The sequence below is a fragment of the Jaculus jaculus genome, chromosome X (assembly GCF_020740685.1).
Source record: "Jaculus jaculus isolate mJacJac1 chromosome X, mJacJac1.mat.Y.cur, whole genome shotgun sequence".
Lineage (NCBI taxonomy): Eukaryota > Metazoa > Chordata > Mammalia > Rodentia > Dipodidae > Jaculus > Jaculus jaculus.
In genome coordinates this window covers 96,686,607-96,713,485 of record NC_059125.1, presented here as the reverse complement: position 1 = coordinate 96,713,485, position 26,879 = coordinate 96,686,607, and the positions used below count along the sequence as shown (strand labels likewise).

At 39.3% G+C, this 26,879-nt stretch overlaps 1 protein-coding gene and 1 non-coding gene across 2 annotated transcripts; one reads left to right on the top strand and one right to left on the bottom strand.

The window, feature by feature from the left end:
• Positions 1–636: 636 nt before the first annotated feature.
• Nxf3 (nuclear RNA export factor 3) lies at positions 637–23,870 on the top strand. The gene is made up of 22 exons (XM_045140664.1): positions 637–749; positions 1,845–1,992; positions 2,430–2,566; positions 15,104–15,278; positions 15,477–15,630; positions 16,464–16,547; positions 16,653–16,757; positions 17,285–17,398; positions 17,475–17,544; positions 17,715–17,761; positions 17,879–17,986; positions 18,148–18,257; positions 19,910–19,946; positions 20,304–20,372; positions 20,455–20,510; positions 20,634–20,741; positions 20,866–20,924; positions 21,240–21,355; positions 21,451–21,493; positions 22,058–22,130; positions 22,630–22,809; positions 23,331–23,870. The coding sequence occupies exons 4-22, from the start codon at positions 15,190–15,192 to the stop codon at positions 23,341–23,343; spliced, it is 1,635 nt and encodes a 544-aa protein (XP_044996599.1). The 5' UTR covers positions 637–749; positions 1,845–1,992; positions 2,430–2,566; positions 15,104–15,189; the 3' UTR covers positions 23,344–23,870.
• On the bottom strand, positions 14,617–14,822 carry LOC123456777. The gene has a single exon (XR_006634658.1). It is a non-coding gene; the product is annotated as a small nucleolar RNA U3 (small nucleolar RNA).
• Positions 23,871–26,879: the final 3,009 nt, after the last annotated feature.

The window sequence follows — 26,879 nt, the reverse complement described above, 5'->3', positions numbered from 1 at the left end:
AATGGCAAAAATGACACTAAAATAGAAGGACTAGTTGGAAAGAAGGAGTTCAGTGAAGAGGTGAGAATGGAGAATAAACAAGGGTGGGAGGACATTATGATCAGAATGTATGGGGGAATGTTAATAAAATGTTAAATAAATTATATCTACAGTGAATATAAAAATTTTCTTGATATTCCCTAAATATCACTGTATAACACCATTTGAATATTGAATATTCATGAAGGCTTCAATCAGTCCCTGTGGGGTAGCAAGAGACCATGCCTCATGGTATCCCTAACAACTCTGTGGCTTCTACAATCTTTCTGCTGTCTATTCCACAGTGTTCCTTGAGCCATGGAAGGCCTGTTGACAGTCTGATTTAGTGTTGAGGTCTTCGTAGCCTCTAGGTTTCTGCTTTCATAGGTTTTGATTAATCTCATGTCTGTCACCTTCATCCTAGGGCTGGTTGTCAGGCTAGCAATAAGAGCAGTATTATTATGTCATTTGCTCTGCAATTTCTCCTGGGCCCTGGAAGATGTGGTATAGGTGGGAAGTCTCATGGCTGGAAATTGGCTATCTTCTTGTCTCATCAATGATCTCCTTCTTTTTCTCTGCCATCTATAAAAATAAAACAGATTCTCCAAGTGTGAGAGCAGTTTGGATTAAAGGGGGTATGCTGGCAACAATTCATTCGAAGGTATCCCATCCCTGGCACTGAAAATTTTCTAGTAACAACCTATGGCTTCTGAGTGTTCCATTGTCCAAAGGTTGGTTTCCATATGACTTATTTATATCTTCTTTAGCTTTTGATTAACCATCCCCCACCTTTCCTTTACTCAATCTCTTCCCCTGACCTCACTTAAGCCTTTTCACCCCCATTAATTTGTTCTTCTACTTATATATATACAACACCATCATATTAGGTCCCCCCTCTCTCCCTCTCTATTCCCTATATATTCCCTTTCTAGTTTACTGGCTTCTGTTAACAAGTGTGAACTGCTTGTCCACACGGTTGATTTTGTAACCTGTGGGGCCCCTTGCTTATTCATACTATGGGTAACAGTTGCCCTCTGGTAGCTCTTTTTTTAATTTTTATTTATATATTTGAGAGTGACAGAGAGAGAGAGAGAGAGAGAGGGAGAGAGGGAGAGGGAGAGGGAGAGGGAGAGGGAGAGGGAGAGGGAGAGGGAGAGAATGGGCGCGCCAGGGCTTCCAGCCACTGCAAACGAACTCCAGACATGTGCGCCCCCCTTGTGCATCTGGTTAATGTGGGTCCTGGGAAATCGAGCCACGAACCTGGGTCCTTAAGCTTCACAGGCAAGCGCTTAACCGCTAAGCCATCTCTCCAGCCCTCTGGTAGCTCTTATATGGCTTTCCCGCACTATGAGGTTTAGCCAGGAGGGTACTAGTTTCCCTTTTCATTCCAGCATGGTATTCTGATGTCCTGTGACCTCAACCTGTGGTGTCTTTAGCAATAGGGTCTTATCTTTGGTTAATTTATGAATACAACATACTTGTAATGTGATCTGATTTTGCATTTCAAGTACTATGTGAACATTTGCCTTTCTCCTGTACTTTTTAAATGCACAAGACAAGTCCTTTAAAAGTGTTTTAATTCAAGCTAGAGGTATGATTCAGCGGTTAAAAGTATTTGCTTGCAAAGCCTGATAGCCTGGGTTCAATTCCCCAGTACTCATATAAAGCCAGATGCACAAAGCGGCCATGCATCTGGGGTTCAATTGCAGGAGTAGGAGGCCCTGACATGCCTATTCTCTCTCTCTCTGCCTCTTTCTCCCTCTCTCTTTCTCTCTCTCAAATAAATGAAAAGTATTTTTAAAATGTTTTAATTCCCATTTCTTGAGCACTCCATGGGCCCTGGATAAATGTGATTGTGACTCAGATTTCACCCTGAACCTTGCTGTGTTAGCATCTCACTATCTGGAAGCTGTGGACCTGAGAATGGAGCAATTTCATGAAGTTCTTCATCATTCCCTCCCTTGAGCTAACATGGTATGTAAATAGAGGATCCTCCTGCCAATTCAAGAGTCCATATAGTGCAGAAAGAAGCACACTTAGTGATTAGTAAACATAAGAATATACCATTGAATTCAAATAAAATCCTAGTGGATAATCCATGATTTGAGGACTATTAAACTCATGATATAGATGAGACTATAATTTTCCTATAAACACACGGACATACCTAGTAGTTCATGAACTACCACCATGCAAAAACTAACCTGACTTCTTTGGTGTAATCAGTCAGAAAGCTGACCAAGTGAGCTCATTGGCACACCTTTCTTCCTTTTGTGGAGAATTGATTTGGGTAGGTTCTGAAGCTTGGGGTTGAACAGCTTTTATGTGAGATGATACATCCTAAATGTATACAAACTTCTGCCTCTCAAATTTGATCTCAGAGACATTACATATTTTCTTTCTTTGTCTAGATGTCTGTTTTCATTAGGAGAAGAAATGAGAAAGAATTTTCATGGTGTTCAACAGAGTACCAAAGCTCAGCCAACACCTACTGCTATTTCCCAAAATTTAAAGGGCCATTGAAATCAAATCTGTGCCTCGCACTCTGGTAAGTTTACGTACTTTCCTTCACAACCATCCATCCTTTAAGCATGTTACTATGAGTTTTATTTCACAGATGACCAAACTCAGGATCAAAAAGACTAAGTTACATTTCCAGATAAGTAGCAAGTGACAAGGAATTTCTGTGCCTTGTATTAATAGAAAGCACTAAAAAGCCTTCCTGAGAAAGGATAGGCTTTCTGCCCTGGGACTTGGTCAGATATTAGTCCCCTGCTCTTGTGGCCCCATGAGCCCCACAGTGACGAACATCATGGAAAAGAGAAAATCCAACCCACTGGGAGATTTGAATGTAGGACTCCATGAAGTGGCTGATCCTTACTTAGGATAGGAGAATGAGAAGGAAGAAAAGCAAATAACTATTAAACTACTTTATGACTCCTTTAATCCAAATGCTATTCAAGTTATTTATCTTGATGACCATTGTTCAGATCAGAGTACTGATTTTAGGCGAGTTTATTTAACTCAGGAGAACACTTTGGTGCCTTCTGGTTAATAAATAACTCTGGAGTTATTGTGAAGTACTTTCAACAATGTCTTTACTACTCTTTTTAAAGTATTTTATTCTAAAATTTAGAAATGTACTCTCCTATTCACCCACTAACCTCTTTCCACTCATGTGTGGCCTCTATTTACTTTATTTGCCTCTTCTCACTCTAATTTAAACACACAAATCCAAAAATTTGAAACTAGAGTCCACATATGAGAAAAACAGGCATTGTTTTTTAAAATGTTTTATTTATGTATGTGAGAGAATGGGCACACAAGGGCCTTCAGCCACTGCAAACAAACTCCAAACACATGTGCCACCTTGTGCATCTGGCTTACATGGGTACTGGGGAATAGAACCTGGGTCCTTAGGCTTCACAGTCAAGCACCTTAACTGCTAAGCCATCTCTTCATCCATCCCCATTGTTTTCTTTGAGCCTGGAGCATGTCACTTGGCATAATATTTTCCAGTACCATCTATTTTCTTACAAATTTCATATTTTAATTTTTATTTATATCTGAATAAAACTCTATTATATATATATATATGTATGTATATATATATATATATATATATATATATGCCACATTTTCATTATCCATTCATCAGTTGATGAACATCTAGGCTACTTCCATTTCTAGCCACTGTGAATAGAGTAAGCTAGAAGATTTCTTCATGCTCCCTAGCTTTCATAATACCAGAAGGTTCTATGCAGGCTGCTAGAGGAGAAAATTCAAGTCATACAATCTGTGGACTTTGTGTGTGCCCCAACCAACTTATCACATAAGATGTGCCCACTGATGCAATAGTGGCATGACTGTTATAGGGGTAACCAACCACTTTCTGACTGGCTGTTCCACTGGTACTGTAGAGTAATAACATCGAGTAGGGAAGCGGTCAATGTTTGCTAAATGGACATGTTTTGCTCATCAAACTGACTTCTATATATTTGTTTATGCACATAAATTAGTACTGTTCTCAGCCTTTGTCAGAGAAATTTCTTTTTGTAGTGGCAGTCAGTTACTATAGAAACTCATAGTTGGTCAAAGTTCTGAGAATAAGTAACTCTGGAATGCTCAACATTAAATGAGACATCTATACTACCCCTTCAAATACTCAGGGAACATTATGGAAAAGGGATGAGAAAGATGTTAGAGCCAGAAGATTGGAGTGCTATGGAATGCTGTTCTGGACATGACATAGTCACTACACTTAAGAACTCAGCATCTGTGGTTTCCTGCATAAGATTGAGCCTGTCAAAATTCCATTATGGATCACAATATCCCACTCTCCCAAAAGTAGTTATTGACAATTAATAGTTGCTTAGGAAGTTGGATTCATGTTCTTCAGTGGTGTAGCCACTGGTTAGTTGCCAATACTCTAGCAAATAAACTCCCATCACGCTCATGCAAGCAACTCTCATTTAGCTCAGTGAGTCATACAACATGAAAGTAGGAAGAGGATTAGTTGTGATGCAAGATGTATCCACTAGTGGCATGTCTGTGATGGAGGTAACCAACTGCTCTCTGATTAGGCCTGCTCCACAGGAAGGAATTCATCCCTGATACTGAAAACCTAGTCGAAAGCTTAAGACCCCAAGGAGAGAAAGTACTACTGTTGTTTATGTCCATATATTAGTACTGCTGTCACTTTTTTTTTTACTTCACAACAAGATTTATTAATACATCCAAAAGAAAGAAAAAAAATCATTTTGTCACACTATATACAGATAATACATACAGTGTTTTATACACATATTACATCAGTTTTTACACAAGAAAAATATACATAAAAATGTAAACTTTTGTATACAAAAACCCTTAAACAAATTAAACAAGGACCAAAAGGAGACTAACCCATTGTTATTTCATCAATTTTTTAAAAATTATTTATTTATTTATTTGAGAGCGACAGACACAGAGAGAAAGACAGATAGAGGGAGAGAGAGAGAATGGGCGCGCCAGGGCTTCCAGCCTCTGCAAACGAACTCCAGACACGTGCGCCCCCTTGTGCATCTGGCTAACGTGGGACCTGGGGAACCGAGCCTCGAACCGGGGTCCTTAGGCTTCACAGGCAAGCACTTAACCGCTAAGCCATCTCTCCAGCCCTTTCATCAATTTTTTTAAAAACAGTAATACAGTACATTCATTGAGATATACATGGAAAATGTGAACCATCTCATCTTGTTTAAAGGGAAATCGCAAACCAAAAGCCATCATCCCTAAAATGTGCTCTCCCACAGCAACACTGCACCCAATCCCATACATGCACCTCTTGCCTACCTATGGGGACAGCTATCAAAACCAGCCCACCTCATCTTCTTTCCACAATCCATGCAGAAATAAGTGAATTGATTGCATGAAACTAAGCTTGCAGCCACTAGAAACACATGTGGAGGAGAAGATTCTTGGTCTGTAAATTTCCTTTAAACAGCTATTTCATTTTGTTTTTAATGTATAGCATATTAAACATACTTGTGTGCCAAGGTGAATGAGAACACTGATAAAAAAGGGCTTTGAGAACCGCTAGTCCTTGCTACCATACTTTATTAGAAGACATTTAAAAACTTCCCAAGCTGTCTATCATTTACTGGTTTAAAATAGGTGACCTCACCTTGGATTTCCCACTGCAACTTGGTTTAAACTTACATGTGAGTACTTTGGTGAGTACCACACAAGTGCCAAGAGGCTTTTTGTTAAAGGCTGCTTCTGATATCAAGTTCCAGCTAAACTACTTTGTTACATCATACAGACCCCAGTTTCTGTTTCAGTCTTTGGGACACCCTTACTCCGCTTCCCCACCCCAACACCTACACTTTAGCGTTATCAATCTCCCTTCCTCTCCCTGAAAATTCTTGAGAGGTAATCTGCTGCCAGCTCATCACAACATAATATAGTATTTGACAGAGTTTTTTTTTCCTTAATGTTCTTGTGTTCTGTATGGAAAACTGATATACTAATAAAAAAATACGTGTAGCTGTGCAGAATAAGAAATCTATCCCAAGTAATGCAACTTAAGAGTTCTTTCCAAATGAGGGGAGGGGATTCATAACTGTAAAATATGCTCCAGGCAGCTTCCTGAAAGAGCTGCCTTCTTGCAAAGGCGAATTTTGAACAAGTCAGAACAACAGCTAGGTGATACACGTCCCTGCAGCAGGAGAGGAGTGAAGTTCCTCCAGGCAAAATTATCACAATGATCATTATCGATGAAAGGAAGAGGCAAATTGGCGAGTTCTCTTGCTCTAGGAGATGGTGGATGATGACACACACTCATGGAAATAATAGGCTCACTTCCTAACTGAAGAAAACATACCAGGTTGTGGTAATCCCCATTTCAGACAGAGGCAAAATGTGCCAGTTCCCCAAGTGAATCTGTTCTCCCATGTGATGATGGCATTTTTTTTTTAAATGACAGTCTCCCTTTCAATTAAACATACATTACAACAAAAGGAATAGAAAGCTAAATAAATAATGTGTAGATGTCTTTAGATGAGACCTTTATATGCCCTTTAAATAATTTTTGATAATGTATTTTTAAATCATTACATACAACTGCCTTTGCAGTGACAATATTCCAGTAGGGGCAGCATTTTGCTAAATGTAAAAGATTGCCATTTAAAACTCATACATATACATGTGTATATACAGTCATATCAACACTATTTATATACATATATATCTAGAGAGCAACATTGCATTGCCTTTGAATATCTGTATGTCCACTCCCACAATATACACTGGAGACATACTGTGTGAGTATATAGGAAAGTGTACACATGCTTCAACATGTATATACACTTTTATCTGTGTGTGCATGAGAGCTTTAAAGGCACAATAGATAGGGGTCTAAGTTTTCTAGAGAGCTGCAGTTAAGTTAAAACATAATGCCATACCTTTCTTTCCCCGGGATTTGCAGGGCAGCTAGGCGGTCGCCATCTTGGCTGGAAGTCTGCTCTCACTTTTGATTACAGAAATTTCTATTTTCAGATGGCGGTGAATGCTGGGGAGACTTAAACCTCATCAAAGTGCTAGGGAAGTGTACATAATGAGATATCACTGTCACACTCTCCAAAGCTCAGGGACCATAGTGGAAGAGGTGATGGAAAGAATGTAAGAGGCAAAGGGTGATGAGTAGTGCTTTGTAATGCTGTCCTCCAGACACAAAGTGGTCACTGCTTTAACCACCTCATTACAGCTGTTGATGCCTACCGAAGACCTGCATAATTGGCCCATCAACATGTTGGCATGGATGATGGAGGAGGACAAACAAGGCACCAAGAAAAGGAGATAGAGCTGGAGAGATTGTTCAGTGGTTAAGGTGCTTATCTATAAATCTTAACATCCCAATTTTGCTCCCCTAGTACCCATGCAAAAGCCAGATGCACAAACTGGTGCATGCACAAGAAATTCATTTGCAGCCTCTAAAGGCCCTGGTGCACTCATTCTCTCTCTCTCTCTCCTTCCTTCTGTTTCTTTCTGCCAGGCATGGTAATCCACACCAACATTTGGGAGGCTGAGGTAGGAGGATCAATATGAGTTCAAGGCCAGTCTGAGACTTCATAGTGAATTCCAGGCCAGCATGGTTTATAGAAAGCCCCTATCTAGAGAAAACAAAAAAAAGTGTTTGGGGGATAGTTGAGGAGCTCCAGTGAAGGGTTGGAGAAAGAGGATTAAAAGAAGGTGGTGGGAGGGGGAAATGTAAAAATTATCAATCGTTTGTAAGGCACACTTAACATTAATTAGCAAGTAATTTCAACAGAATTAAAGTGTAAAAGGAGAATAATATATGCTCAAACCACATGAACAAATGAGATACAAATAAAACCCTTAGGATGAATATTGAAAGGAAAAGATAAATAATGTAATTTCACTTTTGGAGGAGACTATGTGCATGCACAGATATAAATATTTGTGCACACCTCATATGGGGGAATACATCTAGAAAATATATCCCATTATACAAGTGAAAAATGAACTTTGAATTATAAGGTAGTAATAGGATCATGGAAAGAAGCAAGATAATTTAAATTTATAAATATATTTTCAATATTATTTGTAGTTTTGTATTCTGGAGTACTTTTTGAGCATGAAAGTATAATAATTTATATTAATGCATTACATCCAAAATAATGCATGAAAGTGCCTATTTCTCCACATATTAGTAGTAATTTGAACAGTTGTTAAAGTGATAGGCAAGAAATAATGTATAATTTTTTCACTGAAACTTCTTTCTGGAGCCAGCCTGTGATACTAGCACTTACGAGGTAATGGTGTAAAGGGAAAGTGGACTTATTTGGGGGTGATTGGAGGTATGGTTTTATTCAATTTTCTAATAGCACTGGCATTACCTGGGCTGCTCTTTTATCCAAGGGCTACATTTGGTTCTGTGCCTCTGTTGCTATGCAACAGTCTGCCTCTGAGCTCAGAGGATGATTCAGGGGAAATGATCTGGGCAGCTGTGTCCATAGCATCCTGGAGATGGGTAGCAGAGAGGGGGTGGAGAGAATGTGTAGGCAGCTTTGATACAAATGGTGTCTTGGTGTGTTGGTAGAATGCTTTCTGGGAGGCACCATGTCTTCAATGTGGTCATTTCAGCCAAAACTGTGAGAGAACAGAACATGCAAAGCAGATAGTCAATGAACAAAATATAATTCCTTTAATATTATTATCCATGTATTCATTAATCTGATGCATGAAATGACATGCTTTTATGATTTAAATGCTGCTTGGGAAAGATTTTTAAAAAGTGTATCTTCCTCACCTTACATGATCACTTCAAAAATAATTATTTTGGGCTGGAGGGATGGATTAGCGGTTGAGCGCTTGCCTGTGCAGCCTAAGGACCCTGGTTATAGGCTTGATTCCCCAGGACCCACGTTAGCCAGATGCACAAGGGGGCGCACGTGTCTGGAGCTCGTTTGCAGTGGCTGGAAGCCCTGGCACACCCATTCTCTCTCTCTCTCTGCCTCTTTCTCGCTCAAATAAATAAATAAAAATAAACAACAAAAAAAACAACAAAAAACCTTTAAAAATAATTAGTTCCTCTCTCTCTCTCTCTCTCTCTCTCTCTCTGTGTGTGTGTGTGTGTGTGTGTGTGTGTGTGTGTGTGTGTGTGTGTGTGTGTGTCTGTGTGCAGTGTACACCAGATCCTCTTGCTGCTGCAAATGAATGCCATGCTTTCTGAGCATGGCTTCTTTTTTGCATGTAGCTTACATGGTTGGGTTGGGAGTTGAACTCAGGGTGGCAGGCTTTTCAAACAAGAGCCTCTAACTGCTGTACTGTCATCCTACCCTCATTATAACTTTTTTTATAAAAAGAAAAAAAAAACTTTACTGACAATCTTGATACATATAGACAATATACCATGATCATAATCCTTTCCCACCACCCCACTTTTTGTTCCTCCTCTATCCCCCCTATACTGAATTCCTTCTTCATTTCAACTAGTCACTCTTCGAATTCGATGTCATCATGTTTTCCCACCTATTATGCAGATCTTGTGTATGCAGTGTCAGCCACTGTGAGGTCATGAATACCATAGGCACTTTGTGTCTGGAAGACAGTATTGGAACGCAGTCCTCTCTTTCATGATAACCTTTTTAAAAAGTTTTATTTGTAAGTGTGTGTATGTGCATGAGTGTGGATATGTGCACACGTGTATCACAGTACAGATCTGAAGGACAGAAGACAACCTCATGTGTGTTATATATGGGGTGTGTATGTGTGTGATGTGCATGCATGTGGTCCTTTCCTGCCTTTGTTGAGACAGAATCTCATTTCTTGTTGCTTGCTTCTGGGAAGGCCAGTCTAATTTGTCTCTGAGCTTGGGAATTCTCTTGGTTCTGCCTCCCAGTGCAATTGTTACATTGGGATATCATGATACTATTGCATAAAAATAAAAATTTAAACTCCTGACTTAACAATTTATTTTTGTATCTGTGTGCTTTTTCTATCATGTATTGTTTTTATTCTAAATGTTCATGCGCGTGCGTATGCATGCGCGCGCGCGCACACACACACACACACACACACACACACACACACACACACGCACTGATTTCTCTTCAGCTCATTCAGGGTCTGGATTTCATCTTTCATGACATAATGTTCTAGCAGATACACTGGAGCCCAGCTATGTCTTTCCTCTCTCTGCCTCTCTCTATCTCTAGTATAGGCTGGAAGTTAAATACCAGTCATGTGACCATTTTCAGAACATTCTATTACTTTCCCCTAACTTAGTAAATTTTCACATATTACATGACTTTAGTAAAATTGAGCATGAAGGAGTCACCCTATTTCAAAGGTCTTATTTCTAGTCTCTGTTTTCCAAGGTAACACCTGAATAACTACAGATGAGCACCTTAAACCCCATGAAGCCTTAGAAGTGAATCTTTTGTGAGGAGTGTATGTGTCTAGGTAAAGGGAATAGCAACAAATGTAGCAATTCAGAAGTACAGTGCCTGGTTTACAGTTGGCACTGAGTTCTCTGGATTTGCAGATTGGAAGATTGCAAAGTAATGTAATCAACCCAGATCCAGTAATGCCAAGTCTCTGCATTCATAGAAACAAGTACCTGGATCCCAAGCCTTCTGGTTCTAGTTAGCATACTGTGCAGGGGTGGTGTGTTTGGCAGGTAGGACACTCAGAAAGCAGGGAGAACTGGAAATTCAATCTTTACTGCCTCCTAGGGCTCATCTCTCTATGCCTTAGGGGATGAAACTTCTTGTAAGGACCCACATTTTTGTTCTGTGGTTTGGAGCTTGTTCTCCTATACTTCAGCAGCCTATTTTAACATCAAGCTCCACACTACACAGATTATCCTCAAAAGAATACTGCAAGGATATTGGTGACAAGATAGCATCTCCAGGACACACTGTGGGTGAGTTGGTCAACAGAACTTTACTTGGTTTCTTCAAGGCAATAGTGATTCTGTGCCCCTTCCTCTTTCTGGATGTTGCCCAGCTGACCTCTCTTAGATGGGATAGGGATGACATGGGTCCAAGCTGTTTATTTTCCACTCTACAGAAGACAAGGACCAGATGGGTTCTGATGTAACTGTTTGTTTGTTTATTTATTTATTGCATGTAATGCTTTCCTTCTTGTGCTTTGCCAGAAGTGAAGTTTTTTTTCTCTTCCAGATTGAGGGGAAAGTCTGGAGTTCTTTTGGCCATTTCAGATCCAGGATTTGGAGTTGGTAGAAATTAACATTCTTTGGATTTGTACTAATGTCAGAAAAGGAACAGAGAAGTGCTTAGTAACCTTGAATCTTTATTCCAATCGTTAAGGGTAGATTGCATCATCATGATAGAAGTTTCTAGAAACCTGTATTATTGGCCAACCAAGTGACTTATTCTAGTGTTCTATGTATTTCTTTTTTCTTTCACATCTTTTATTTTATTTATTTGTTTATTTATTATTTGAGAGAGACAGACACACAGAGACAGACAGATAGAGGGAGAGAGAGAGAATGGGTGCGCCAGGGCTTCCAGCCTCTGCAAACGAACTCCAGACGCATGCGCCCCCTTGTGCATCTGGCTAACGTGGGACCTGGGGAACCGAGCCTCGAACCTGGGTCCTTAGGCTTCACAGGCAAGCGCTTAACTGCTAAGCCATCTCTCCAGCCCGTGTTCTATGTATTTCTGTGTGCGGTGTTCTATGTCAATTAAGCAAATTTGTTAGTTATATGTAGATAGACTAATAGAGAGAAAAACAGATAGATGGGAAAGAGGGAGTCAGAGTGATTTCTCAGCACTTTGTGCAGCTGCCTTTATATGGGTACTGCGGAAATGAACCCAGGCCGTCAGGCTTTGATAGTAAGCAACTTCAGCTGCTGAGCCATCTCTCCAGCATCTAAGGTGATCCTTTTGCAACAGCCTCTTAAGTACCTAGAACCACGGGTACAGGCATATAACAATATGCTTGATTTGTTTCTCATATTGTTTAAACCTTCTCTATATAGCTGAATGGCTGTCTTCCAGATTTATCTGCCACTTGACAAGGTGTGTTAAAGTTTCCAAATACTATATTTATCCATTTCTCTGTTCCTTTTTGTCAGTTTTTTGCTTTGTACATATGTAGAGTGGTTTTTTTTGTATTTTATTTATTTATTTGACACACACACACACACACACACACACAGAGAGAGAGAGAAAGAGAGAGAGAGAGAGAGAGAGAGAGAGAGGGCTTGCTAGGGCCTCCTGCCTCTGCAAACAAATTCCAGATGCATACATCACTTTGTGCATCTGACTTCATGTGGATACTGAGGAATAAAACCTGGGCCATGGGCCATCAAGCTTTGCAAGCAAGTGCCTTTAACCACTGAACCATCTCCCCAGCCCCTAAAAAATATATATATTTTAAAAACATTGTGTTTAATTGAAATTTTTATCCTTATGAAATTTGTTTCTTTATTCTTTCTCCTCCCCCTCTCTTTTCTTTCCTTCTCTTTCCTTTCCTTCCCCCATCCTCCTCTTCCTCCTTTTATTCCTGCTCCTTATTCTTCTTTCACTCTCCATCTATGGTTTCCTGCATGTTAGGCAGCCAGTTTATCAACTGAATGACATGTTCAACCCCTAGCATTTTTTTTTTCTTTTTGTGGTAGGGTCTTGCTCTAGCCAAGGCTGACATGGAATTCACTATGTAATGTCAAGGTGGCCTCAAACCCATGGCAATCCTCTTACCTCTGCCTCCCAAGTGGTGGGATTAAAGACGTGTGCCACTATGCCCAGTTTATTTCTTTCTTTAAAGTATTATTTTTCTGTGTCCAATACAAGCATTTAGTAGGGTAGTGAAAATTGTATGCATTGTGCTATTTCAAAAGTATTTTAAATATTTAATTGACACATTAGTTGTATATTTTGTAGAGTATAATGGAAAATTTTAATATATGTACATAAAGCATAAAGAACATGTCAGGGTAATTTTTATATCCATTTCCCCATACATTTATTATTTTTATGTTTTGAGGATATTAAAATTTTTTTCTACTAGATAATTTCAACTATACAATTGATTGTTCTTAATGCTATGCTATAAAATATTAGATATTCCACCAATTATAACAGGTAATATAGTACTGTACCCATTAGCTATTCTTTTTCATCTCCACATCTTTTCACCATTCCTAATCTCTGGTAATCACTATTCTACTTTCTACTTCTATGAGATCATTTTTTTTAGTTTCCACATAAAAGTGAGAATATTTTGCTCTGTTATTACTTAAAAATTATAAAGTTGGGCTGGAGAGATGGCTTAGTGGTTAAGCGCTTGCCTGTGAAGCCTAAGGACTTCGGTTCAAGGCTTGATTCCCCAGGACCCACATAAGTCAGATGCACAAGGTGGTGCATGCATCTGGAGTTCGTTTGCAGTGGCTAGAAGCCCTGGTGGGCCCATTCTCTCTCTCTCTGCCTATTTCTCTCTCTGTTTGTCTCAAATACATAAATAAATAAAATTTAAAAATATAAAGTTTATTTTTGTGCTAAGTGGATGAGTTATCAGTAGTTATCTAATACTTTAACTGTATTAAGAGGTTGATTGTTTGGTTCACCTTGTGATTCTAACATTAAAGGTGCAGATGAGATTTTGATTTAGATTTGTCTTTACTTAAAAGGTTTAAGACATTCTTCCTACATGTGTGCAAATTACAAGAACTTCATGTGTGTCCCCTTAATGTGGTAGGATTCTTTGTATTGTCTCAACTTTATGCTCCCAATCCTCCAAAAATAAAAAAAAATAAAACTTTTTGTTATGGGGAAATTTCAAATATAACATAGAAAATAATCTTGGAAAGATTCTCTCATGTACTGACAACTTTCAACACATGGCCAGTTCTGTTCCCTCTACTCCCCACATATTTATTTCCCTCTAATATTATGTTGAAGCAAATCCTATACACCCTAGAATTCTTCCCTAAACATTTCAGTAAAAGCAAAGTGTTCTTTTCAAAAAGATTGCACATTTTCTAGGTGTGGTGGTGTACAACCTTTAATTCCAGCACTCTGAAGGCAGAGGTAAGAGAATTGCCATGAGTTCAAGGCCACCCTGAGACTACATAGTGAATTCCAGTTCAGGCTTGGCTAGAGTGAAACCTTGCCTCGAAAAAACAAAAAAAAATGCATGTTTCAGATTTATTTATTTATGTGGGGCTAGAGAGATAGCTCAGCAGCTACAGGAGCCTACTTGCGAAGCCTGAAGGCCTGAGTTCAATTCCCCAGTACCAGATGCAGAAAGTGGTACATGCATCTGGAATTTGTTTGCAGTGGCAGGAGCATTAGCACACCCATACTTTTTCTCTGTCTCCCTCTCTCTGTCAAATAAAAAAAATACAAATGTTTATATGTGTACAAAGTAGAATGACACATGGATACATATGTTCAAGAGTTATTCTGCTAATTTTGTATATTTTTCAGCTTAAAAAAAAGTTTGTATAATTCTTTCAGGCAGGAAGGTTGCCTTTTATCTTTGAACTACTACAGAAACTTTCAAGATAGATTTTGTTATTCTTCAAAAGGAGAGGGGAGGCAAGATTTTTTTTATTTTATTTTTATTTTTTTAAATTATTATTATTATTATTATTATTATTATTATTTTTTACGATCATCAATGGCAAAGGGCATTTGCACAGAGCAACACCCAGGGCCAGCTTCACGCTCAGGAGAGAACGCTGCACCTCCTCCTCGTGGTTTCCGGTGCTCTACACAGTCAGAGAAACTTCTCTAGTAAGAAACTATAGAAATGATCCCTGAAAGTATAGTCTTGGAGGCAAGATTTTGAAATGAAAAGTAACTTTTTTCAAATCAGTAAGATTACAGATTACTCATTCAAGCCAAACCCTTCCCCCTGGGTTTGTTTTTAATTGTGAATGCTCACAACCTCTCATCTCCCAGGAAATGGAACCACAGTGAATTTGTTAAACATTTTTGGCACAGTGATATATTTCTATGGGGATTATAAAAAGCACTGACCCTTTTTCATTAGCTGTTACACTTCCTTAGGACTTTTACAATAATACACATTGATGTGCTGCTTTCAATTCAAGGGCACAGTTCCAAAACTAACTTCAGTCAAAGAAGATCAAGTTGGCGGGGTGTCTTTTGAAGAAAGTTTCTCAACTGGACTGAACAAATGAGTAATAGAAGGCATAGTTCTTCCTCCCAACAGCAAACTGGAGATCTAGCATCAAGAAATGTCTACATGAAAGCTAGAAGAAAAGTGTAAGTGACTGTCAGTATGGCTTGATGAAATGTATAACAATGTAATTACATATCTGTCCAGCCTATCAGAGTGAAGAGACATAGGACCAGATTAATAATTAAGCAAACTTTTGTAACCCCGATAAGAATGTGGAAAATTCTATATTGGAGAGTTTATGAGCATATATAAACTGCTTGCTTTTCTCTGTTTTCCCACAGCACTCCCTATGCCATCCCACTCCATCATCAGAGAAGCAACTTGCAGGAACAAGACCAACGTCATATTAACATGGAGGGAGAATCAAGACCTCTAGAGAAAAAACTGGAGGGAAAGAAGCAGGATGGGACCTCAGGAAGCTGGTTCAAAGTCACAGTAAGTCTGCTGTCAAAGTAGATCTTATATTCACAGTGAGGAGAGCAAGAAGAATTTGTTGTTTAATACTAAAAGTTCATGTCCTAGATAATATTCTTATAATAAAAAGGGAACAGATTATTGCAGGGAGAATGGAAGAAGTTGTGTATAAACAAGGGGAAAAATAATGTTACTAGGATGGAACAATTCCATACTTGGTTCCCAAGTTTTGCTAAAAGTGAATATCTTTGTGTGGAGCTAATTCTTTGGGGTCCTTGTTAAAGGGGAAAGGAAAAAATTGATTTTGTTATTTCATAGAGAGTTTTTGTTTTTACATTTATGTAGTTGGATATTGAAGAAAACCACTTAAAGGGAAAGGAAGAGTATTTATGAACTCCATGTCTAGTGTGAAAGTTAGAAATAATGAAATTTTTCCTATCTTTAGAAATTATGTTGAAGTTTGAAAAGAGTTCTAAAGGATTATTCTTGACTTTTTTATTTTTATGATTTCATTTACATTAAATTAATATGCAGAAGATCACATGCATTTAATATGTACAACTTAATCATATTTGCTATATTTCTGTTAACCAATCATTCTAGTAATAATGTGAACATATCCATCAAGCCCATTGTTTCTTTGTTGCCCTTTGAAATCACTATCTTCCATTGACCCTCAATCTCGTTTCTTAAGTAACTTCTGATTAGTTTAATACAATGGTAGATTTGTTTATATTTTCTAGATTTTCATGTAAATAAGTTTATGTGGTATGTTATGTGTTGAATGCATCTGCTTGAGTCTAATTTTTAACTTTAAGTTATAAGTCTCTTTGCCTGTCCTTTTTTGCTCCCAGATTCCTTTTGGCATAAAATATGATGAGAAATGGCTGATGAATTTGATTCAGAGCCACTGCAGTATCCCTTTCACTCCAGTAGAGGTAAGAGAGGTCAGTGAGGAGGACATGAGGAAATACAGCAGACGAAGGACTATATGAACCATGACCCTGGTCTACATTTTATTTCTCCCACTTTTCTCCATGTAGTTTCATTATGAGAAAATGCAGGCCCATTTTTTTGTGGTGGATGCTAGCATTGCCTATGAATTGAAGAGTATCAATGACAAGATTCTGGATGATAACAATGATAAAGTAAGTGTCATGGTCATTACCAGGGCAAATTAGGGGCAAGAAGGCAAGCTAGAAGCAAGATCTTGCATGATCTTGGGAATTATAGAGTTCTTTTTTAATTTGATTTTTTTGCCCTTACCTACATATATAATGCATTTTGAATACATTACCCCACATTACCTTCCTTTATCCCCCTCAGTCTCACTGTACTCCTTTTCATCACTTACCAATGGCTATGCCTTGTAGGAGCATGCCTTCTCCTCCCATCAGCTTCTCATGTACTCTTTTTTTTTTTCAAAATTTTTTTTTGTTTATTTTATTTATTTATTTGAGAGTGACAGAGAGATAAAGAGGCAGATAGAGATAGAGAATGGGCACACCAGGGCATCCAGCCACTGCAAATGAACTCCAGACGCATGCACCCCCTTGTGCATCTGGCTAACGTGGATCCTGGGGAATCAAGACTCAAACCGGGGTCCTTAGGTTTCACAGGCAAGCACTTAACCACTAAGCCATCTCTCTAGCCCATTCTCATGTACTCTTTACAGATATCAATCTTTGTCAGCCCATCTGATGCACCACACTCTGTGCAGAAAGAGCTGACATCAGAAAAGGCAGAGAAAATAATGTTGACTCAACATAAGTTGTGCTCCCACAACCAGGTAGGGTTATCTCACTATTTTTGTCTCTTACCACTTCAGATTCTCAGTCACTAAACCTCACCTCTTAACTCTGCAGCTGACCATGAACAAACAATATGATGCTTCTCAGCAAATTCTTGATAGGCAGATACTCCCTTTTGATAGAGGTATGACTGGCAGTAGTAATTCTAGGGAAGATGAGGGACAAGGCATCTGTATGGGGTGGAGATTTAGGAAGTGTAACCTGAGGAGGGGTTTGTGCTGGCATTGATTCCTATATTCTACTTCCTGAAGATGTGATAACTCATACTTCTGATATGGCATTTTTTTCCTGAAGGGTGTACAGTTCCTTCCCTGAATATCCATGAAGAGAACATGACCAAGGTAAAACCTTATGTATGACACTGGTTTTAAGGGTGAGGTTGGGAGAGATTAGCTAGTACTCAGATTGTTCTTAAATATCCTGTTTGAGTACTCACTCTAATTCTTCCCCCATCACAGCATTTGTCTTCAAATCCAAGTCAGTACAAACCTTACGAGCTATTTGGCCTGCCTGATACTATGCTAGTGGCCTCCAATATTGAAATCCTGGATGTGTACAAAAATGAGGTGAGAAGTCAGATTGTGTTTTGCAGGGAAAAATGGCAGTGCTCATTAGAGTGGTGACAAAAGGCAGTGGAAGTGGATTTGTTAGTAAGGGAAGGAGCTAACGGGTTCAGGGCTCTCCTGACACTTTGCCTTTGGTTGATATATTCTTCCCCACAATACAGGTGGAATCTGAAGGAGAGATGATCAAGAGGAAAGAGCTGGGGCCAGGACAGATATGTGCAGACAGAAGTTCCCTTCATACCACCATGCCGGATAAGTCTAGAAACATAAAGTCAGTTGTTCTTTCAGTTGCTCTCTGGGATCCTGAGATACATCTTCTGTGCCCATCTACAGGAGGAGATACCTTTGGTCCCCTGAAATGACCACAGGCCCTACCCACACCTCTACCCGTGTTCTCAGCTATGCTCACAGGACTCTCTTCCTTCCAATCTGCTCCCTCTTTCACCTGGTCTCTGTGTTTCCCATATCTGAATATCCAGCCTCTTCTATCATGCTCTCCTATGACCCACTAAGATAATGATGGTCTCTCCCTCTCCTGTCCTGAAAGAAGCTCTTCTTTCCCTGCTCACAGAAAACCCCTTTTAACTTTGTCATGCTGCTCTTGAGTCTGTCCTGTCCCATGCTTCAGGGTGAGGCTCTGAGTGGCGGCTGTCAGGATGTCTGTGATTTCTGGGTTATTTGGACTCTACTATCCTTGGGGATAAATTGCTTGTCTGGAACACAGACACAAAAATGGGGCAACAAGAGGAAGCAAGAGGGAAAGGCAGAAGGCAGAAGAAGTTTAGGAGGCAGGATAGGCCTCTTAAAGATACTGATCCTCTCTCCATTTCTCCTTCACCCAATTTTCTACATCACACCATCCTACTTGGTCTCAGACTACTTTCCTGCTGGGTAGTCTGAGTCAAATAAATTGATTCCAGTTGTAGGTACACAGGAACGTTTAGAAGAAAAGGTCGACCATTAGAGGGAGCTGCAGACCCTCTATCCCTTGCTGAACTGGGAACTGGTCCTTCACTTGTTCTAGCATCAGGCACTGTCTTTTGTTCCCAGAGAGGATCTAGTCTCATGCCCAGGTCAGACTGGGCTCTCTCTGGGGATAAAAATCTCAGCCTACATCCAGTGATATCCCGCCAAGTAAGGAACATTCTTTCATTCTTACATTGGACCCCAGGGTTAGCTAGGGGTAGGTGAAGTAAAGGACTGCAGCTGGGAAACCCTTTTCTACTCTCTTACCACTGACTTCCAGCACCAGGATCAACAGAGTATCTTCTCATTTCCTTTACTTCCTTTTTTCTTCTCCCTCAATTCTCCTATGTTCCTCTCAACTCTCCCTTCCTTACTTTCATTCCCTTTCTGTTGGCATCTTCCTGGCCCCTCCCTGAACCCTGACTACTTTACCTCTCTGGTCCAGCATCCCACAGAATGCTGGACATCCAGTGAAGAAGGAGAACTCTGGGATTCCATCAGAGTTCCTGCTTCTTGCAGAGCCTTCCATGGGGTCTCTGAGGAGGGGAAGAGAGATAAAGAGAGAGAGAGAGGAAAGAGGAGGCCTTTGAGTTTCTTTCTTATGGCCCTGGAGTGGGGACTCAGGGAAGTGTGGGTGGGCACTACTTAGTGGGAAAGAGAAAAGGGAGGAAGGGGGCAAAAAACACTTTACTCTGGATTAATCCACATGTAGGGCATTTTCATAGGTTCAGTTAATTTTGTGTCCTTTTAATTATATTCCTATATAATTTTATGTTTCTGTATTTATGTGTCAATATATAAACACATAAAATATAAAATTGAGCATATTATCCAGGCATAGTGTCATACCTACGTATTAATGGGGCAGCATGTAAGGTTTATTTACATGTATATATTGCATAACAACATTTTTATATTGCATAATTTTTAAATCAAATTGTCTTTAACTTTTGGCAGTTCTATTCTGGAATTGTTTCCCAAATTATTGTGCTTGGTAAGTGTATTCCTTGATCATTGACTTCTCTAATTGGAGTTGTTACGACCACTAACTTTCCCTGAAATCTCTTAGGTCTTGCTCAAGTTAGAATTTTGGATTTGGCCTTTCAACCTCAACATACTAGGGGGAAGCCATACAGATCCATTCCAAAGGCTTTTCCATTTCTTGATTCCTTAGGCAAGGTATCAATTGGTATTGTTAGTAATGATCCCAACTACAGTCCCACCAATACAATATTCAGAGCCCTTCTACACCTGGCCTCTGACCTCACCCCTTTCATCAATCCAGCTCTTTTCCTGATCATCTAGTATCACCTTCATGTCCTTCATTGATGATTTCTTTGGTCTTCCACAGGATGGCCAGGGATCACTTAAACCAACTATCTGTGACACTGAAACCTGTAAGACCTTACCAACTGGCAAGGTAAGGAGAGAGGATCAGGTAGGGTTTTCAAGTTGTACATAAGAATGGACTAACATCTGTGTCCTGAGCACTCTTATTGCAGGGCAGTTTCTTTGGATCTGAGATGTTAAAGAATCTGGTCCTACAATTCCTGCAGCAGTAAGTACTTCTGGGGATCTGAAGAAGGGGACCGATGGGACCAATAAAGATGTACAGTTAGTTCTGCTTGGTAAATCTTTGATCCAGATCAAAGAGATAACCTGTTCTGTCCCCTACACACAGGTATTACATGATCTATGACTATGGAGATCGACAAAGTCTCCTCAGTACTTACCACGATGAGGCGTGTTTCTCCTTAACTGTTAACTTCAGCTCTATAGAATCAAGCCTGTGAGTATTACAACTCAAACTCTGATTTGAAACATTGTGCTTGCTCCCCAACAGACAAGAACAGGCTCTTGAAAATACCACACTACATGGACAACTGCTTTTTTTTCCTTCTTTTTTCTTCTAGTAGCAGCTTGTGCGAGTACTACAAATATAGCAGGAATATTAAGACTCTCAGTGATTCTTGTAAGTGTACAATGAATGTGAAAGATTGGGCAGAGTAAGGAGGTGTGAAGGGGGAAATCATAGCGTCCAAAGGCTAGAGTGGGACAGATCCCAAGTCTTAATTTCTCTGCTTTTTGTTGTTGTTTTTTTTTTTTTTTTTTTTTTTTTTTTTTTTTTTTTTTTGATGTACGGTGTCACTCTATCCTAGATTGACTGAATTCACTGTGTAGTCTCAGGGTGGCCTCAAACTCATGGTAATATTCCTATCTCTGTTTCCTGAGTGCTGGGATTAAAGGTGTGTACCACCACGCATGGCCAATTTCTTTGCTTTTTAAGATGTGAGGAGGCAGCTTCTGAAGCACAAGAAACACAACATTGTTGATTCTCTCTGTGCATTGCCCAAAACTCAGCATGACTTCACCTCCTTTATAGTAGACATGTGTTTCCAGACAGTAAGTACCTGCTTCTTCTGTGGGACATGCCGAGTAAGCTGGAGACGGTTAGGAGGTCACGCAGGATCATGAGCTCCTGTCATCTTTTCTTTTAGGAAACGATGCTCTGCTTTTCTGTCAATGGAGTATTTAAGGAATGTGAGTGTTTATAGAATTGTCTCTCTAGATCTCTTGCTTCTTCTTCCCCTAGGTGGGAACCTTCTAAGAACTTTCCCAGCCTCTGTTATTTTGTGCCTTTCCTTCCTATTCTCCCCTCTGTGTTTCCTGCCCACAACCATCTTGGTCTGGCCTTGCTCCATATATGTCTGCCCATCAACCAACACCTCAGCGGTCAGGGCCACGGGTCATGGTGTTTGATCGGTCTCATTCCAGTTCCTTATTCTGTAGCTTTGGACAAGTTACTTAATCTTTCTGATTGCCCATTTGAAAAATGGAGATAATTAAACTGACCTCTACATCAGATGTGAAACAGAGACCAAGTAAGCATTGGTAATGATTTTTACTGGGCCCAACATGTGAAAGGGAACTCATCTTTGGGAGTGCATTATTCCTATTGTTGCCTGCCCTGTTCTCACACTTCTTTTCTTCCAAGAAAACAATTATCTGGGTCCCTTCAACATAAAATTTAGACTTTTGGATGCTGCCTGAGCATGTAAAGCATGTACAACACTAAGAGAGTAATATTGTTTGTTGTCCTTGAAGTGGAAGGAAGGTCTCATGGATATATTCGTGCCTTCAACCGGACATTCATCACTACCATCAGCAGCAGTTCAAGGTCAGTGCTATATTCTGAGTGGGAACTCTCATAAACTCCAGCAGGATTGAAATGTGATGATGCAGTTCTTGGGATAGTCTCTGTACTTTTTGTGGAAGGCCAAAAGGTATATATCTAAGGAGTATTCTAGTCTAGTGGTTAACAATGTGGACTTAGGAGCTAGAATGCCAGTTCTTTTCTTGATGTCATATTCATTTGTGATGTGAATTTTGTCAAGTTATATGATCTATTTGCAACTCAGTCTTCTAAACATGGTGATACTTTCCATCCTTTGAGCTGCTGTAAAGGGAAAGGTGCAATGTAAAACCAACTTGGGTAAGCTCATAAATTTAGTAAAGTATATAGACAGTCTCCAAAGGATTTCTCTTTTGGAATGTCAGAAATACCAGCCAAGAAAGCAGGACATAGTAGGGATATGGAAGGAATCTGATTGCTGACCATTGTTGGGAGTATATGGTTGTCTGTTTGTCCAGCCATCTCAGGGCCTGTTTTCTTCCAGCCTTTGCATCATCAATGACAAGCTGTTTATAAAAGATGCCCAAAGAACTTCAAGTGCCTTCATCTCCATAGATACACCTTCACCTTCCTCCAGTTATGTGCCTACCCTCTCCCTGGAGCATCAGGGTCTGGTGCAATCTTTCTACATCCAATCCAGGACAGATCTCCACAGGTCTCAGAAGTGAGTGTTCAATGTACATAGTGATACAATATAAGGTAGGAGCAGAGGAGTGAGTTATAGAAATTGGTAGGTAATTGTCTTGAATCTTTATTTCACTCACTTCTAAGTACACAGTAAGTGAGCTAATTATTTTGAATAGCTATATAATACATTTTTAAAGTTATGGATCTTTTTCTCTTACTGAAAGATATTTGGCTTTTAAGGATTTTTTTTTCTCCACATCTTATGCCACAAGAGTCATTCTCTGAGCAGTTTGAATTATATGTGGATGCATGTTTTTGTCATATAGATTAGTAAACTCCATTGTGATGTTATTGTATCATTTCTTGGGTCTTAATGGACCCTGCCTTTCCTCTACTCCAGATGTCCCCATGATAACTACTGGGATTACAACAAAGCTATACAAAATCTTGATCTGCTCAAGGCAAGGTTTGAGAATTCAGGTCAACCGAGCAAAGGCTGGAAAATGAGGCCATTGCCCTTGAATCTACTGATCTCTCAACTGTCTCCTTCACTTCCAGGAAAAAGATATGATCCCAGAAGAGATCTTCTCACAGGCACATTCAGGATCCTAAGCAGAAAACTCTGAGAAAAAATAATTGGGTGTTACTATCTTCATTTTCATTATCTTTGCTCTTCTAGTATGTGTATTTTTATGTGATTAAACTGGGAGGTCTGCTTGTAACCTGAAAGCCATGTTTTCCCCATATCCCAGTATTTTTGTTTCTTTTTTAAAATTGAGAGTGATGTAGTCTGTTGTTAAATTCATTCAAAATCCCTTGAAGGCAGGCATTACTATCTCTGTTTGTTTGTTTTTTTAGGAGGAAAGGGACAGTCAGAATGAATAACTCCAAATAAATACTGAAATCTTGGACCCACGCTTAGGCCAGAAAGCTGCTGTAGAGGGCTGTATGGCCTCCTAGGTTGAGGATGCTTTCTGTGAAACCTGGCACTGTTGTTCTATGTTCCTAAAGCATTAATCAAATATCTTACATGAGACCAACATTATTTTATTAACCATATAAATTTATTCAAACTCAAAAATAGCTCTTTTGATGGGAAAAGCCGTTAAATAACATATAAGAACTTGGAAGAAAAATTCATATATATATATATGTGACTGAAATACCATTAATAATTTTCATATAAAAAGAAATAAGTAGAGAGAAGGGAAACTTACCAACTTTCGTTGCTTTTTATGAAAATCTGCTCAACTATTAAAACTACAATATAACTGCAAACATTGAGATATTAATATAGATAAAGAAGCTAAAGATTTGTATTTTCAAATGAGTTTTTGTATATATATGCACAGAAGTTATAATCAGTTCCACGTGGCTGGGATGAACATCTAACCACATACAGTCGATGGGAGGAAAGGATTTATTTCAGCTTACAAATACAGGGGAAGTTTCATCAATGGTGGAAGAAGCTGGCTACCTTTCATAAATCCAAGTTGAGAGAAAGAAAACCACTAGCAGCCAACAAACACCAAAAACAAGCAAGCAAGAACAACCTGCCAGAGATCAAACTGCTCTCTCCACACCTGTGGTCTGGAATTCAAATCTGCCCCCAGTGACATACCCCCTGCAGCAGGTTGCTGGAGACAAGCAGGAAGCTTAACCTTAATTTAAAATAACTGAGGATATGTAGGACATAGATTCACATTCAAGCCAGAACAACAGGAATGTATCTGTAAACTGATGTTTTGGTTTCTTAAAGCTACTGTAATAAAATACTGTAAACCGGATACTTTAAAACCATAGATTTAAAAAATGTATATATGTATTTATTTGCAAGGTCCCTGAAACCACTGATTTTTATGTTCTCACAATTCTGAAGGTCATTTACAAAATCAAGGTGCTAACAAAGCTATGTTTCTTTCAAAGTATCTAGGAGAGATTCTATTCTTTAATCTACCATCTTTGTTTCTTCTGGTTATTTTTAGCATGTAGCTGCATAACTCATATTTCTGCCTCCATCACATAACTTTTCCAGAGTTTTCTTCTCTTGTATCACTAATTAGTAGATTTAGAGCCCATCATAATATAGGAATGATTCCATCTCATGATCTCTTCATTAATAGTACTTCTTTTAAGTTTTATTTTTTGTTTGTGTTTTTGATTTCTAGCTTTTTATTTTGTTCTTTTGTAGAATATCCATCTTTTTTTATATTTCCCCTTCTGTCTTTTATGCTGGTCTACTTTATCCATTAGAATTCTTGGCATATTCATCATTATTTAAGCTTGCCAGTTTGATAATTCCAATATATTGTCCATGTGTGGCCCTAAAGTCTGTTCTGTTATTTCAATATTTTATTTTGCTATTTAGTATACCTTGTAATTTTTCTTGAAAGCCAGGGATGACATATTATATAAAAGCAACTTCTGTACACAGACCTTGGTAATGCACTAGTAAAATAAGGGTGGAGGGAAACTGGAATATTATCCTAAGATAGGTCTTAGTCTTTTAGTTAATATTTATCTCTTTACATTATTTAAGAGGTTTTTCTCTGATTTACTCCTCTTCAGGTGGGTCTGAAGGCTAGAGTGGACAGCACATAGGTATATCTTGTTTTCATGTTAAAAAATGAGAGCTAGATGGAATTGTGTGCTTCTTTTATTTTATGTTGATTAGCTTGTGATTAAAAAAAATTCTAGCAGGGGCTTGGGCAGTTAGTTCAGTGGATAAAGCACTTACAGCACCAAATGTACATATCTGAGTTTGATTCCTCAGAGCCCACATAAAGTCATATGCTATAGTGGGAGACTATAATTCTAGAGTTCTTACATTGAGATGGAAGAAAGAGACAGGAGAATCTCCTGGAAGCTTGTGAGCCAGCTGGCCTGGCAAACATAATGATGAGCAATGTGATACCTTGCCTTGAACAAGGTGGAAAGTGAGGACTGACACCAAAAGTTGTCCTCTGATGTCTACACATGGGTCTTAGCATGTGTGCACACACTTTATGAACATACACACAAACACATAAAAGTATGAATGGGTTGAGATGGCTCAGTGTGAGGACCAGAGTTCAGATCCACAGCACCCATGTAAATGCTGGAAGGGCCTGGTGGTTACCTGTAATCCACGCACATGGAAGGCAGAGACAGGAAATCTGGTGCAAGGTATGTAGCTAGAGTCACTGAATCAGCAAGTTCTGAGTTCAAGAGAGAGAGAACCCTTTTCTCAGAAAAATAAAGAGGAGAATGACTGATGATACCAGAGGTCAACTTCTGGTTTACACACACACACACACACACACACACACACACACACACACACACACAACTCATATTTGCCTCCTTGAATACACATATGCATAACACATGCATTCAACAAAAATAAGAAGCAGCAGTGTGTTATTTAGGTACGCAAATGGAAAAAAATAATAAAGGATATTTTTTTGAAGCTTAGTAGTTTATGCTCTGGTTGGTTTTCTTTGCCTAAAGGCTGACCTTGTGACAAAAAGAGACATGTCACTGAATGGTTTCTTTTTCCTTTCCCCTTACCAGAAAATGAGATATTTAAAAATATTTGAGAACCTACCTAAACTTCCAGAGGTGAAGCTCTCCAAAGGATTTGCCGCACTCCTCATGGCTGTGGAACACAGATTTAGGTTACCCCAAATTCCATATTACAATGTGTTAACAATTTCATGGAGGTTTTATAGTCACAGAACAAAATAAAATAATAAATCAAGGCACTTTTTAAAAACATTAGCTGACCAGTAGGCAGGTTACAGCAAAGCGGTAGTGGGAGTGGGTAGCAATCTCTACCATAGGCTATCTGATGACATTTTTTTAAATTTATTTTTATTTGAGAGCAACAGACACAGAGAGAAAGACAGATAGAGGGAGAGAGAGAATGGGCGCGCCAGGGCTTCCAGCCTCTGCAAACGAACTCCAGACGCGTACGCCCCCTTGTGCATCTGGCTAACGTGGGACCTGGGGAACCGAGCCTCGAACCGGGGTCCTTAGGCTTCACAGGCAAGCGCTTAACCGCTAAGCCATCTCTCCAGCCCCTGACGACATTTTTAACCCTTGGGTTGGTAGAAGCTGGGATCTGTG